Source organism: Peromyscus maniculatus, chromosome 8, assembly GCF_049852395.1.
Source record: "Peromyscus maniculatus bairdii isolate BWxNUB_F1_BW_parent chromosome 8, HU_Pman_BW_mat_3.1, whole genome shotgun sequence".
Classification (NCBI taxonomy): Eukaryota; Metazoa; Chordata; class Mammalia; order Rodentia; family Cricetidae; genus Peromyscus; species Peromyscus maniculatus.
The window spans coordinates 54,086,388-54,102,261 of NC_134859.1; the positions used below are offsets into that span (position 1 = coordinate 54,086,388).

A 15,874-nucleotide genomic window follows, 5' to 3' on the forward strand; every position below is an offset into this window, starting at 1 on the left:
TCCCTCTCCTGCCCCGCCCCGCCTCCAGTCCGGCTCGCCTCGGCTGTGGGGTCAGGCAAGGGGTCCGAGTCAGGATTGCAATGCTTAGGGTGCAGTGTGCAGAGCCTATCCTGGACCCTCACCTGAAAAACCTCTATTCCGTTTGGATCCCGCGCCCTTCCAAAGCAAGCTCCGCCCCGCCCGCTCAAGCCCTTCCCCCGAGATTTAGTCACATCCCCTTTAGGCTATGCGGGCGAGTAGTTCAAGGCCACGCCTCCCTCTCGCTAGAGGCCACCCCACTTCACTCTTCGTTCTTACTCCTTCCCACGAGTGAGTGCCAGCTTCCCTCCTCCGGTTTCCTCCACCCCAGCACACACTAAATCAGCACCATTGAGAGACTGGGAGCTTGGGTTTGCATGTGTTTTACTGTGCTGAGCTCCGAAGCAAGTCCTCCACCTTTACCGCGAGCGTCACTAGGTACCTCCGGGGCACCATTACATGCTGGGTTCAGCTAAGATCAAAGCCTGAGATCCAGCTTTAGGTCAAAGTCTTAGGGCTCCCGACCCTCTCCAGCAGGAAAGAAGCGGGGCGTGGGGGGCGCTGATCAGCTGTCCAGGCTCATCAGTAGGGCAGTTCCCCTCTTAATCCAGTGATCAGATGTCATGGCTCCAGATCGGAGATCTATGCCTATGACAAAGGAGGTCCGATCTGTGCTGCCTGCCCGGTTGGGATAGTAATAGCATGGGCAGGAGTACATGCCTAGGGGGAAGGAAAAGACGGACGGTCAGACTCTGGAACCTGGAAGATCAAGGCGGGTGCATTTGCGGACTGGACAAAGGAAGGGGAGGGGGCAGTTTCCCACCCTTGGCACTTTTCTTGCGGCTCTCTGCTGGTCGGAAGTGGATCGTGGGCATGAGGCAGACCAGCTGCATGGGCTCTGCCTCCACTAAACAAGAGTTCTTTCGGTCCCAGCCAGCACCCTCCAGGTAGAGGCCCCGAACCCAGACACCATCCTGGGGAGAGATGGAGACAGATTTGGGGGGAAATCTAGACCCTAAGTGGTCAGTACTTTTGACCTAACTCCTCTAGCCTCCCTTCTCTTCCCACAGTCGTCCTCCACCTGACCCTTGGCTCAGAAGCCCAAGCTCATCTAACTCCCACCTTGGGTGGATACACCAGGTTGCTGTCATCCACAGTGGAAACAATAAACTCCCAAGAGAGGCAGTCCACCGAAATCTGTGGGCGGAAGGTGGCAATGAAGGCAGCCCCCAAAGAACAGATCCCGCCCCCAGCCTCCGCCCCCAGCCTCCTTCCCGGATCCCACCGCCCGCATTGCTCACATTGTTCTGGCGAGCTGAGAACTGCAGGACAGCCGTGAGGAAACCGGTGGGGAACGTGAAGCCAGACAGCCAGAAGATCACAGGAGGGCGCGCTCGACTGGCCCACAGCTCAAACTGTTCCACACGCACAGCCAGGTCCCGGGTCCATGACGCCAAAGGCTTTTGTGAGGGATACGCCTGAAAGAGGAGGCAGTGCATGGGTTTGCTCATCCCACGATGCTTTCCCATCCTCACTAGGAACACCTGGGACAGCTAGGAGACGGCTGTGTGGTGTCAGCCTCTGCTGATACCAAAAGTTAACTCCCGGGGGAAAAGCGTACAATAGCAACTACTCATTAATAACAAGGATATCACTACAGATAATCCTTTACCCAAAATGCACAGGGCCGGAAGTGTTTCAGATTTCTCACTGGTTTTCGGGGTGTGTGTGGAATATTTGCACAGACTACTGGTTAAGAATCCCTAATCCAAAAATTGATCACTGAAACCTTTTGAACATCATGCTTGCCACGTTCCAGATTTCATATTTTTTTGGATTAGGAATGATTGTTCTGCAATAACCAGGTACTTGTTTAGTACCACGTACAGTACTGGGGGGGGGGTCTTTGAAATAGAAGTTAATGTGAATACATCTGTAAGTTAATAAGTTCTGAAGTCAGTTAGTGCCTGGCATCAGATTTCAACACCTTGAACCTGTCTAGACTGGAACCCCGGGTTTCCTGAAGTCTGCCCTATGGCTCCTGAGAATGAAGTGAAGAGGTTCAGGGTTAGGGTTGACAGTGGTGGGGTCTTGCCTTTCCCCAGAGTGGAGGGACATGGGCATCGAAGATGCAATTGAAAATCTCTTCCAGGCTGGTTGACATAACGATGAGACCCTGGATGCCCTTCTCTAAGTCTGTCAGTGACAGCCTGGGTGGAAGGAAGTGGGTGGAGTATTAAAAGAGGTGCTGGTCTGGGAGACCCTCCCCACCATGGGCGGAGGCCTCTCTCCTTCCACTTACAAGATGGTCCTCATCAGGTTGTTGTATCTCTGGATCTCCTGCAGGAGGACCACATTGAGTGGGGAGGGGTCAAGAGCCAGTAACTTCCGGGTCCCCTCATAGTCGATCATCTCGGGAATCTTCTGCTTCACATCAGCAGCTAACTCGAGGACCTAGGGAGGCAGGCACTTGGTGCTGGCCAGCCCTTCCTCAACATGTTCCCTCCCACGGGGCAACCTCGGTTTTTCTACCTTCTCTTCTCGGCTCTGGCCACCAATCCTGGTGGGTGTGATTTGGGGTTGCAGAGAAAGCAGAGTCTCAAAGAGGGTCCGGGCCTCAGTGATCTGGGAGGCCACGTCAGCATTGGGGTGTTGGCCAAAGGCCTCAGGGGGGTCCATGCTGGGCAGCAAGCTGATGTATTCTTTGTAAGAGGCCAAAATCCCATCCTTGGGGATGAAGTAAGTGTCCAGTACAGACAACCTGGGCAGCCACAACAGAGGATCACCACAGTGGAGGGCTTGAAGAGCAGCCAAGCCAAGCCCAGACCCCAGTCTCAATGCTTCCTCATTTTCTAACTCATGGCTCTTGTTCTGCCTCCCAATTCCACAGTTTCCATTTTCTCCCAACCTCCTAGTCTCTCTCTCTCTCTCTCTCTCTCTCTCTCTCTCTCTCTCTCTCTCTCTCTCTACACACACACACACACACACACACACACACACACACACACACACACACGCTCAATCCTGACCCCTGGTCTGTTTATATCCTTTTACCCCTTCCTCAGGGCTCCTTCCCCTCACCGGTAGGAGGGAGTCGTTAGAGCCTGTTCACAGAAATAATCATTGATGTAGGTGGTGAGCAGGCGCCGATCCCAGTCATCTGTGACATGTCCCCCATAGTTGACACCGGCAATGAGGTATTTGAGTGCATCCCAGGGCGTCTCCTCATACTCGTCCAGATAGAGGCTCAGCAAGTTCTCTGACACCTGTGTGTGGTCCCAACCCAAGCCCCCAGCCCCATATAGTTAGGGCAAGAACTCTCCCGATGGGGCTAAGCGTCGGCTTTCTGGCAGCCCGTAGTCCCACAAAAGAGCCGTGGGACGAGAAGAGAGGGCTGCCCTGGGAGACCCCTGGTCAGCACAAACCTCGAAGTCGGAGTCATTGAAGCCATAGATGATATTCCAGCCCAGCTGTAAAAACTTCTTGCGCTCAAGTAATATGGAGTGGAAGAAGCAGAGCGCGAACAGCAGCTTCTTATACTTGGCAGGTTTGGAGCAGCGTGTGAACTGTGGCTCCGTCATGAGCTGGTACAGACGTGTCATGTTGGCCTTCAGACCCTGAGGACAGAGCGGTATAGGAGGGTTTTGTTTGTCCTGTCCGATCTGCTCCGAGCAGCATCATGGGCAGCTGTGGAGGAGACCCTGCACAAAGGCCCTGGCTGAAGGAGTGAATGGAAGATGAATATTGGCCTCTGGTCTGCAGGCCAAGACACTCGTTCCTAGGGGTGGGTGTACCTTTCTATATCTAGGGCCCGTGCCACTGATTACTTATTTGGGGGGAGTAGTACTGGACATTGAACCTTGCGTTTTTTTTGTTTGTTTGTTTTGTTTTTTGTTTTTGTTTTTGTTTTTTTGAGACAGGGTTTGTCTGTAGCTTTGGAGCCTGTCCTGGAACTCACTTGGTAGCCCAGGCTGGCCTCGAACTCACAGAGATCCGCCTGCCTCTGCCTCCCGAGTGCTGGGATTACAGGCGTGCACCACCACCGCCCACCGCCCGGCTGAACCTTGGGTTTTAACACGTGACTCAATCACCACTGGGCTACATCCCCAGCCATTCCCTCCCCATTTTTGAAGACAAGTTCTCATGGTGTAGCTCTGACTGACCTGGAATTCTTATGTAGATTAGGTAGATGTGGAACTCATAGACATCGTCCTGCCTTCTCCTTTAGAGTGTTTTATTGTGCTAGGATTACAGATGTGTGCCACAGCACCCAGCCCTCCCCTAGCTTGATTCTCTTGATCATGATGAGCCAATTCAATTTGCCAGGGCCAGAAAATATGGACAGAGACAGAAGTGTATACCTACAATTAGTTTTTCATTGGTATTTGTTTTGTTTTGTTTCAGTGCTGGGGATTAAACCTCAAAGCCTTGTTCAAGCCAGGAAAATAGTCTACCATTGAACTATACTGTCAGTCCACTGCAACTGAGAATTTTTTTGAAATGTATGGAACTGCAAGCTTGGGGGTTCACCTGGGAGACCAAAGTAGGAGGATCATAAGTTCAAAGCCAGCCTGGGCTACTTAGCAAAAAGAGAAAAGAAGGAAAGGAAAAAAGACAAACCAAAAAACATGTCACAGCAAAGATTAGCATCTGGACTGTATGAAAGATGGAATGGATGTCAAGTATACAGCATTAAGTGGGAAAAGAAATCATACAGTATGGTTGTATTTATGACACAGAATTGTCATGAAAATTACAAACAATATTCAAATAATGGCTTCTGGTTCTGGAGAGAAGGTAACAAGATTAAGAAAAGACACTTTAAAGAAATGTTTCCAGAGCTGGGCCGTGGTGGCGCATGCCTTTAATCCTAGCACTCAGGAGGCAGAAGCAGGTGGATCTCTGTGAGTTCAAGGCCATTTCACAGAGTGAGTTCCAGGACAAGCTCCAAAGCTACACAGAGAAACCCTGTCTCAAAAAAAGTTTCCATAAAAGCTTAATATTCTGTTCTCTTTCTCCCCGCCCCCCATGTGTGTGTGTGTGTGTGTGTGATTTTTAAAAAGCAGAGTCACTTTTGAAAGACTTATTTTATGTGAATGTTTTGTCTGCATGTATGTGTGCACCACGTGCATGCCTGGTGCCTGTGGAGGTGGCAAGGTGTCAGATCTTAACTGCATGTATGTGTGCATCACGTGCCTGCCTGGTGCCTGTGGAGGTGGCGAGGTGTCAGATCTTAACTGCCCAGCCATCTCTCCAGGTCTCCTAGTTTCCCTTCTTGTTTTATTTATTTATTTTTTATTTTTGTTTTTGAAGACAGTCCTCTTTTTTGGGAGGGGGGTTGGTTTTTCAAGACAGGGATTCTCTATGTAGTCCTGGCTGTTCTGGAACTCTCTATGTAGACCAGGCTGGCCTCAAACTCAGAGATCCACCTGCCTCTGCCTCCCCAGTCCTGGAATCAAAGGTGTGTACCACCACTGCCCAGCTAAGACAGTCTTCTGTAACGCAGGCTGGCGTTGTTGAACGGGTGTGGGTTCGCTCGGGTCCACGGGAAGAAGACACAGCACACTTTAAGGATGTCTTAGCCTTTCCAGCTACAGGGGGACTCAGCCTCTCTTGACAGAGACACTCTCCCTTAGCCAAGGGCGTTTTTATTGTTCTCCAAATTTAGCAAGTTGACTTCCATATCTCATAACCTCGTGACTAAGCTTCCAAAGGAACAATGCCAAATGCAGATTCTCAATTACGGAATATCACAGTGTGCTGGATTTTTCCCAACCAAGTTTTGCAGAGGCTTTGTACCCTTAGGAAACTCTCAGGCAAGATTCACATAGAGGGCAATGAGAAACCAAAGGTAAATTAAGGATAGGTGCTAACACTGAAGCCAGACCAAGTGTATAGCTCAGTGGGAATTCTCCCATCACAGAAATCCTTTCAGGTATTCCCCAGCACCGAATAAACCCATAAACCGGGAGGTGTTGGTAGCACACTCCTGTAACCCCAGCACTCAGTAGGTGGAGGCAGGAAAAGCAGGGATTCAAGGTCGTTCTCAGAGACTTGGGTGTCTGAGGTGTGGATGTCACAGGGCAATTGATGGGAGTTGGTTTTCTCCATCACCAAGTTGGTCCAGGAGATTAAACTTCGGTTGCCAGGCTTGGCAGCAAATGCCTTTTCCCACTGAGCATCTCACATGTCAAGAACCCAGCTCTAACAAAGAAACCTTGAACTATTCTCACTAGGTTTAGCAGATGGTGGGGAGGACCCATATCTGCAGCAAGGAGGCTTTCTTGGAAACCTTTCATAGGCTGAGCCACTGATGCTGGCCCAGAAGTGATTTTTCAAAGAAAAGGGTCTGCAGAGATGGTTCGGTGGATAAAGGGGCTCGGCACCAAGCGTGCTGCTGAGGACCTGAATTCACTGTTGGATCTCACATGGTGGGAGTTAAAGATGGACTCTGGCACTGCCGTCATCTTACGACATCAAAATTCACGCCACAGCATAAGCAATCCGTCCCCCCATCTCTCTTCTCCTCTCTCTCTTGAGCACACACACACAAAATAAATAAGTGTGTAAAAATAAATAAAAGATAGTGAAGTGGATAAGTCAATGGTGAGTGTGCATCTAGCATGTTCTGGTTCTGAGTTCAATTCCCGCCTTGTTCAAAAAGGTGGGGGGGCAGGATTTTTGTTACTTTGGTGACAGATTTATGGAATATTTGACATTTTAAAAATATGTAAGGAGGCCTGGCAGTGGTGGCACACACCTTTAATCCCAGCATTTGGGAGGCAGAAGTAGGCAGATCTCTGTAAGTTCGAGGCCAGCTTGGTCTATAGAGTAAGTTCCAGGACAGCCAAGGCTACACAAAGAAACTGTCTCCAAAAACCAAAAACCAAACCAAAAAACCCCAACCATATATACATACCAATCCATACAGAATACTTTTGATGGCAGAAAAAATGAGCCTAAACAGCCATGGCATATGCCTAGAGTAGCACATTTGGGAGATAGAGGCAGGAGGATCCGGAATTCATGACTATCTTTGGTTATGTAGTGAGTTCAAGGCCAGCCTGAACCACATGAGACTCTCTCCTGTCTTGCTTTGATTTTTGTTTCTTGAGACAGGGTTTCTCTTTGTAGGCCTGGCTGTCCTGGAACTTTCTTTGCAGACCAGGCTGGCCTTGAACCTACCAAGATCTACTTGTTTCTGCCTCCCATATGCTAGGATTTAAGGTGTGCGCCTCTGCCACCACCACCACCACCACCAGGCTGACCCTGTCTCATTTTAAAACAAAAAGCCAACTTTATATTTCTTCCCTGGGCTAGGGGTGGAATTCAAGGCCTCCTGAGTGCTAGGTAACTTTTATAGTGTTGCCGGAGGCAAAGGTGGGCTGAGACTCTAAAGATGATGAAGCCAGCACCTTGTTCTGCGGATGCAGGATCCATGTGCTGGTGCACCAGGAAGAAATGCTTCATCACCACGTGACAATTCAAGCCCAGAGCTGAGCTTGGTATTGTAGCCAGGGATGGGGGCTGGAGGTGAAATCATGAAAAGGACAATTTCTCTATAAAGTGTGAATGAAGAAATGACGTAGAATGAGAAAAGTTGGATCAAGCACTAAATCTTGAGGTATAAAGACCAGAAAGAAACAGAATTAAGAAAGGATGTGTCAGCCGGGTGGTGATGGCGCATGTCTTTAATCCTAGCACTCAGGAGGCAGAGGCAGGCAGAGCTCCACGAGTTGGAGGCCAGCCTGGGCTACAGAACAAGTTCCAGGACAGCCAAGACTACACAGAGAAACCCCTGTCTCAGAAAAACCAAAAAAAAAAAAATTAAAAAAATATATAAAGGATGCATCATATGAAGAGGGAGAATAAGGGAAGGCTGTGTCTGGAAAGCCAGGAAGGGGAGAGTGGTCCAGGAAGCTCGCCCAGGATGGTCAGGATGGATAGGATGAGAAAAACATGGGACTTACTGCTGAGTACCTGATAAAGAGTGGTCTCTATGTGTGGATTTTTTGTTTTAAATTTGTTAACAACCCTTATTTTTATTTTATGTGTATGTTTGCCTGTATGCATGTCTGTGCACCACATGCATGCAGTGGCTGTGGAACCCAGGAGAGGGTGTTGTGAGGGAGGACTGGTTGGGAGCCACCCTGTGAGTGCTGGGAATGAAGAGCCAGCGGTCTTAACCACTGAGCCATCTCTTCAGCCTGTCCCTATGCTTTTTATAAATTGACAAAAAAAAAAAAAAAAAAAAAAAAAAAAAAAAAAAAGGATTTTGATCTCAACTAAGAGCAATAAAAAGCTGCCAAAATCAGCAAGCCAAGCATGGCAGTAGCTTCACCTGCGTGCCTGTAATCCCAGCATCTAGGAGTCTGAGGCCAGCCTGGACTACACAGCGAAACCCAGCCTCGGCCAACCAACAGCTGGGTCTGTATGCATGTCTCTCAGCAGCTCAACAGCACAGCGAGGCCCTGACTTCTATCACAGGGCCACAACAAACAACACACCCTTCCAAATGACTTACGTAGGGGGTCTGTGGGTGTGAGAATGTTGTGACAAGAACAGATTTTAAAGGGGCCAGTGTTGTAGTCAAGATCACTGGATTCGGCGGTGAGCTTGTGAAATTAGAGATAAAGTTCTCAAGATGTGGTGAGAGTGTGGAATGAGTCGGTAAATGTGAAGGGTTAGGCTGGAGCATGACGTGGAATAATCGCTCACGAAATGTTACTGTGACTGCGTCCTGGAAGTCGGCCGTGCAGAAGAGAGGTTTTTAGAAAACGGCCAAAGGAGGTGCCAACGTCGCTGTTAAGGCGGGGGCCTGTCTTTGGCGCAGGTGAGAAGAAAGGCAAGCTGAGCCGACCCCACAGGTGACGCTGGCTCTCTGCGGCCACTGTACCTTTGGGGGCTCCGTGGTCATCTTGATGCTGGCCTGCAGGATGGAGATTGGGAAGTCGGGGTGAGGACTGGAGCTGAGCCACAGACGGAAGGCTGGGTGCGGGTCTTCCACCTGCAGCTGCTCCACCAGCTTGTCCAGGTTCGGCATCCACGACAGCGACAGGTGGCAGTTGGCCAGGAACACCCAGTGTCCTGCAAGGAGGTGCCAAGGTCAATGGGAACAGTTCCTCAAGCTTTCTGACCCACACACTTGGCACTGGGTGAGGTGGGTATCAAATGTCCAGTGTTACTTCTGGAAGAGTTGGAACCGCACGCACAGTAGAGGGGCTGAGGCTGGAGCTTCTGAGGAAGAGGATGGGGCTGAGGAGTGGGCAGGAAAGGAGCTGGATACTGTGCTGGCCACCTTTAGTCACCTTGACACAAGCTAGAGTCATCAAAGAGGGGGAGCCTCAGGTGAGGACGTAAGATCAGGCTGCAGGCAAGCCTGTAGGGAATTTTCTTATTCAGTGATGGATGCGGGAAGGCCCAGCCCATTGCAGGGGAGGCCATCCTTGGGCAGATGGTCCTGGGTGTAAGAAAGCAGACTGAGTAAGCCAGGGAGAGCAAGCCAGTCAGCAGCACCCCAGATGGCCTCTGCTTCAGTTCCTGCCTCCAGGTTCCTGCCCTGTGTGAGTTCCTGCCCTCACTGCTTTTGATGATGAACTGTGATGTGGAACTGTGAGTGACAGAAACCCTTTCCTCCCCAAGTTGCTTTTGGTCACGGTATTTAGCACATCAATAGGAACCCTAAGAGCAGAGCGTTACTAACCCTGCACCACACCTTCTCGTAGGAGACGAGCAGCAATGGGGGCCTGCCCCTGGCCCAGGGACAGGGCATGGAAGCGCTGGGCCATGCCTGTGTGCTCCGCCAGTTGAAGCAGAGCGCTGGTGGGGTCCACACCGGGAGACAGAATGAACACCAGTGGGGATCGTGGAGAAGAGTCCTCCATCACCTGGAAGCACAGGAATGGTCTCAGAACCAAGAGAGACGCGGCAGCAGGGTGTCGGGGCTGTGTGGGCAAGAAGGCCGAGCCACTGACCAATTTCATGTTCAGGACCGGCGGCTCAATGAACCGAGAGCCGAGGTTGGACACGATGAAGGAAGTGACGCAGAACGACACCCGGTCCTGGCGCAGGGAGCGGACGATCAGCATCCGCTGCATCTCATTGCACGCATTTTCCCACTCACCTGGAGGCGAGAGGAGACCCGCCCCGAGAGTGAGTGGAAGAAACCTGAGCCAAGGGAAACTTTCAGGGGCCGCATCTGCACAGGGGAGCTGGGGCGGGGGGTGTAAAGGGAAGGGCAGAGGTGGAGGCCGGGCACCTGGCAGCATGGCCTTCTCAGGGGAAGCGTTGGTATACCACAGGTGCCAGTCCCGAGGGTACTGTTCAAAAGAGTTCATGAGTCCGTGGAAGTTGGTCAGCTTGTCCAGCTCTGTGATGTTGTCCCAGTAGGCGTCGGCTAGCCAGCTAGTGCATGGGTTGTCCATCTGTCCTTCCCGATCCAGAACCTTGGGGAAAGGAGAGAGAAGAGAGATGCCTGGAATCCCCAAAAGAAGAGTTACAGGGCCGGGCAGTGGTAGTGCACACCTTCAATTCCAGCACTCGGGAGTCAGAGGCAGGTGGATCTCTGTGAGTTTGAGGACAGCCTGGTCTACAAAGAGAGTTCCAGAACAGCCAGGGCTGTTACACGGAGAAATCCTGTCTCAAAAAACAAAACAAAAAGAGTTATTGATTCTAAACATTCCCCAAACCACAACAAACTGGCAAGTGTTTGTTGTACTGGATATGCCGACCAGCCTGATTTTATCCTTATATATACACACATGTATGTATGTACTAAAATGCCTCATAGTAAGCCAGGCGTGGTGACTATCACCGAAGCACCCAGGCTGAGGCAAGAGAACTACCAGGAATTCAAGGCCAGCTGGAACTATCAAGTGAGTTCTAGGCTAGCCTGAGCTATAAAAAGAGCCTTAACTTTTTTAGATTAAAAACATTTAAATTACACTAGACCGTATTAAACTATATAATTGCTATATTTTAATTAAAAATAAAACATGATATTTTAAGTTATCTCCTCCCCCCACCTGTGTGTGTGTGTGTGTGTGTGTGTATCTCCAGTGTTGGTCTTGTATGGAAGAGTGAATGCTGAATGAAGAGATGAATACAGAAATCCAAGATGGATGCGAAGCCACCTTTACTGAGGAGTTGATGGGGTGGGGGTGGTGTATTACTGTTGAAGTTTGGGGAGCTGGTGCCCTCTGGTGGTTTACTGGCAGAAATAGTGCCAACCCTCCTGTTGGTAGACCCTCAAACTGGTCCGTTCCTTTCACGTACTCATTCTTTTAAATGAAAATTTGGAGCTTTTGTCTTTGCTGTGTGTGCACACTCGTGTGTGGTTTATGTGTCTGTGGTGCATGCATATGAGTGTGCAAGCTGTGGCGGCCAGAGATGATGTTGGGTGTCTCCCTCTGGCGTTTCCTTCTTACCCACTTGAGATAGGCTCTCTCACTGAATGGGAAGTTTGCCAGTTAGGCTAGGCTGGCTGGGTGGTGGGCTCCCAGGACCCCATCCACCATTCACCCCCATGCTGGGGTTACAAGTACATGCAACCTCACTGGACTCTTTTTTTTTTTTTTCCCTCCCGAGACAGGGTTTCTTTATGTAGCCTTGGCTGTCCTAGACCAGGCTAGCTTCAAACTCACAGAGATCCACCTGCCTCTACATCCCAAATGCTGAGATTAAGGGTATGCACCGCCATTATCCAGCTCTCGCCTGACTTTTATTTATTTAATTTTTTTTTTCTTGGTGAGAGAGCCAAGTATACCTGAGTCACAGGTGAGATGTGTTCCGACGACCAGCCTGTACTGAGTACCAGGAATCTCACAGTGAGTCAGCACCACACCCCCAGGGTGCTAATTGTACACCTCTTCCTACCATGCTTTTTCTTCCGATCACTCAGCAGAGCCTGAGACTCAGTGCCCCGAGTCTGGCGTCCTCATCCCACCTGCTTCCACCCCGTGACTGCCACGCTGCTCCGTGCCCTCTAGTCGACTCACCACACCCCCACGCAGAAAGAAGTTGTACTCGTCCATGTTGAGCTTGCCGGAAGTCTCCAGGATTTTGGCACACATGTGAAAACTGAACAGGAGCTTGTGGCGCTCAAAAAGGGTACGGCAGGTATACCTAGGGGAGGACAGGGAAGCTGGAGGCAGCGCGATACGGGTGAGATGCCCACACGGACGTGCATCGTGTAAAGGTCATGCACAGAGCCTCACACACAAAGACTAGGCAGCAGCTAACCTGCACCTCTTGGAAACCATCAAGGACTCAGGGACCTTGAGAGGCTGATGCGGTTTCCCTGGAGTTCACCCATAACTAGGCATTCTGCTCCATTAAAAAACAAAACACCAATTATTCCCTGGCTATCTTGCTGGGCACTCTGTGGTCCTGAAGACACAGATAAGCCGTAGTCTCTGTCCTTGAGGAAGTCACGGTCTCCCAGGAAGGACATGTGCTCAGCATAAGCCCTGGCGTCCTGCACAGGGTGGGAGTGGCGTTAAGGGAATGTAAGGCTGTAAGGTGCGCTCTCCAGCTGTGCCTGATGTGCTTAGAGGTGTGTGGGGACTATCCAAAGGCATGGGGGGAGGAGGAACTGAGTGTTCCAGAGACAAAGCACAGCATCAGGAATGCCAGGGGGAAAGGGCATGGGGTGAAGTCAACAGTGCTGGCCAGGCCGGGCGGTGGTGGTGCACGCCTTAATCCCAGCACTCGGGAGGCAGAGGCAGGTGGATCTCTGTGAGTTCGAGGCCAGCCTGGTCTACAGAGTGAGTTCCAGGACTGGCATCAAAACTACACAGAGAAACCCTGTCTCGAAAAAAGAAAAAAACACAAAACAACACCAGTGCTGCCCAGGTAGCTGGCATGAATCCCTGCGAGGGGATGCTGTGTAATCCACGTGGAAACACACACCAAGGCCCAGCCCTAGTGCACAGGAGAGAACAGGGAGGGAGGGAGGGAGGGAGGGAGGGAGGGAGGGAGGGAGGGAGGGAGAAGGGATCAGAAATACACATGAGCAGAACCCAGCAACTGACTGGAGCTGGGAGAAAAAAGCGTAACTCCAAGTCACTGACATGAGTGACTGGCTTGGCGGTGTGCCCCTGAGGGATGAGGACCCCATGAGGGCAGATCACAAGTTTGATCTGAAACAAGCTGGACTTGAAGGGTCTGTAGGCAAGTCCAGGTAGAGAAGTACTTTGCTGTTCAAAATGTGAGCCAGAGGTTGGCCTGATGATCAGTAGGTAAAGGAGCTGGCAGCCAAGCCTGGCAGCCCAAATTTGACCCCGGAAGCCCATAAGCTGGAAGGAGAGAATGGACTCTTGTAATTTGTCCTCTGATCCTCACAAGCTTGCCATGGCACACATGTGCCAAAGCATGTGTGTGCCACCCACTACAAAGTAATAAATGAGTGTAAATTAAAAAAAAAAAAGAAAAGATATTTCACAGATCAGGACCAACACCTCCCTGGAAGCTTATTAGAGGAACAGAATCACAAACTCTCCTCCAGACCTGGGTCCAAATCTGTGCATGTATCTGTGTGTCTGTTCATGTGTGAGTGAATGGGTGACATGTATGCACAAAGCATGTGGAGAAACAGGGTTGCTGTAGAATATTATTTCAAGGTGTGTTACTTTTGTTCATGTTGCATTAGTTTAACTCTGTGAAGCTGTGATACTATGCCTGTCTAAAACACCTGATGGTCTAATAAAGAGCTGAATGGCCAATGGCAAGGCAGGAGAAAGGATAGGCGGGGCTGGCAGGCAGGAGAAATCTGGGAGGAGGAAGAGGTGGCCAGAGAAGGAGGAGGACAGCAGTGACCAGCCACCCAGCTACACAGCAAGCTACACAGTGAGAGTAAGTTTTACAGAAGGAAGGGAATGGGAAAAGCAAAAGGTAGAAGGGATAAGTTAGGGAAGGCTGACAAGAAACAAACCAAGCTAAGGCTAAGAATTTATAATTAAGAATAAGCTTCTGTGTGTGATTTATTTGGGAGCTGGTGGCGGGCCCCACCCCCCAAAAAAAGAGCAGAAACAACCAACAACAGGGGGTGAGTGACTTTCTTAAATTGCGCTCCACTTTTTTGTTTGTTTGTTTGTTTGTTTTTGTTTTTCGAGACAGGGTTTCTCTGTGTAGCTTTGGTACCTATCCTGGATCTCGCTCTGTAGACTAGGCTGGCCTCGAACTCACAGAGATCCGCCTGCCTCTGCCTCCTGAGTGCTGGGATTAAAGGTGTGTGCCACCGCCGCCGCCCGGCTCCACTTTATTTTTTGAGGCAGGATCTCTCACTGAACCCAGAGCTCACCACTTCAGCTAAAGCTGCTGCCTGCAAAGTTTCAGGGTCTTGTCTTACCTCCATAGTGCTGGGATTACAGGCCCACACCACTGTACCCAACTTTTGATAAGGGTGCCTGGGACCTGAATTCAAGCCTCCATGCTTGCACAGCAAGCAATTGACCCACAGAGCTATTTCCCACCCACCCCCCAAATTTGCATTTAACAGCCCCACCAGAGTGGCACTGTCACTCTGTGTAGCCAGAGAAGTTTCAGCCAGCCACCTGATCCCCTGCCTTGTGCACGGTCACCAGACCTGTAGACAGCGTAGGTATGGTAGTCGTTGAGATACTCGATGCGATCCTCCAGCTTATTGCTGCGATGGCTCTTGTCAATGCTGAGGATAAAGAGGCTGATGTAGGCATCCAGAGAGAACTGGTACATGGGGTCAATGCGGCCCATGTCATTGAGCACGAAGAACAGCACTGAAGCCCGCTGGGCACAGGGGCGGTAAGCCTGTGGGGGTCAATCGGAGGGAGTCAGGGCCACAGAGGGACAGGCACAAACAAGGACTCTGGGAGGAAGGGGCTCTCAAGTCAACATGCTCTACGTTGCTGCTTGGTGGCTGGTCAGGGACTGCAGCGGAGGGTACAGACGTTCACCTCTCTGGCCAAGTCAATGTTGATCTCTGTGGTCTCACTGGTCTCTAGCTGCTCGGTCACCTCGGTGGCTGTTATCTTGGACGTCTGAAGGGTGTTCACCAGCTGCACATCATCTAGCAGAGAACCTGTGGCCTCGTTCAACAAACTAGGAGGAAGCCAAGAGACACAGGGATGACGGTGTTCAGAAGACTGGGGAAGCGCTCGGGTTGGCACCGTGGGGTGCCAGCTGTGCCTGTGGGGAGCAGACACAGGGGTGGGGTTGGTGACGTGGGCATGAGGCTGACGTTCTCACCGGAGGATCTCATCCTCAAGCTCTTTGAGCTTTCTCTTCCCAGCGGCGATGTTGATGACCAGCGAGTCCTTCTGCTCCTCCAGCTCGGGACGCTCCTTCCGAACCACAATGCCCAGCAGCTGGGCTTCCAAGCCCTGAGAAGGCCAAGACTCAGAGCGAAGGTCCCATGCCCATGACCTCTCTGCCTGCCACCCTTTTAGACCTCCCAAGACCCTCCTGCTCCTCCATTGCCCAGCTCAAGCGTGGCTTTTCCCTCATGTTTCTTCCAGACTGCAGCCTGGCCTGCTTCATCTCAGCACCAGCCTTACCTACCTGTTCCTTAACAGCGAAGTTGACAATGGTGGTCTTAGCTGAGGTCTCTGGACTGTAGTGGGGATTGGAGAGCTTGGTGGTAAGGTAGAAACGGAAATTGGGATTGTATTCCACCTCCTTGTCACCAATTCGTATCAACAGCCGACCTCCTGCATCCAGGAAAGGGTCAAGGGCAAGAATTGTATATGATCAGGTAAGGGCTGACCCGTTCCCCATTGACACCTAGGTCAGTGACTTAACCTGAGGCCTAATTCATGGGGACACAGACCAAGAGCCCCCCTTCCCACCCTAGTGTCCTACTTGGCTAGTGTCTAGGGCCAGC

General features: G+C 50.9%; 1 protein-coding gene across 2 annotated transcripts in view; it reads right to left on the reverse strand.

The window, feature by feature from the left end:
- Positions 1-385: 385 nt before the first annotated feature.
- Dnah2 (dynein axonemal heavy chain 2) overlaps positions 386-15,874 on the reverse strand; it is a 116,344-nt gene continuing 100,855 nt past the window's right edge. Inside the window, exons 71-88 of one of the 2 annotated variants that reach the window (XM_042282265.2) lie at positions 15,553-15,701; positions 15,241-15,374; positions 14,949-15,093; positions 14,603-14,802; positions 12,015-12,141; positions 10,277-10,463; positions 9,993-10,141; positions 9,734-9,905; positions 8,915-9,105; positions 3,444-3,635; positions 3,100-3,284; positions 2,551-2,779; positions 2,321-2,472; positions 2,114-2,228; positions 1,320-1,496; positions 1,141-1,215; positions 842-992; positions 386-738 (exon numbers count right to left, since the gene is read on the reverse strand). In XM_042282265.2, the coding sequence (XP_042138199.1) occupies positions 584-738; positions 842-992; positions 1,141-1,215; positions 1,320-1,496; positions 2,114-2,228; positions 2,321-2,472; positions 2,551-2,779; positions 3,100-3,284; positions 3,444-3,635; positions 8,915-9,105; positions 9,734-9,905; positions 9,993-10,141; positions 10,277-10,463; positions 12,015-12,141; positions 14,603-14,802; positions 14,949-15,093; positions 15,241-15,374; positions 15,553-15,701 (2,885 nt within the window). In that variant the 3' untranslated portion in view covers positions 386-583. Of the gene's footprint in view, positions 739-841; positions 993-1,140; positions 1,216-1,319; positions 1,497-2,113; positions 2,229-2,320; positions 2,473-2,550; positions 2,780-3,099; positions 3,285-3,443; positions 3,636-8,914; positions 9,106-9,721; positions 9,906-9,992; positions 10,142-10,276; positions 10,464-12,014; positions 12,142-14,602; positions 14,803-14,948; positions 15,094-15,240; positions 15,375-15,552; positions 15,702-15,874 lie in introns of both variants that reach the window. The other variant, XM_015992328.3, reaches the window with a different exon arrangement.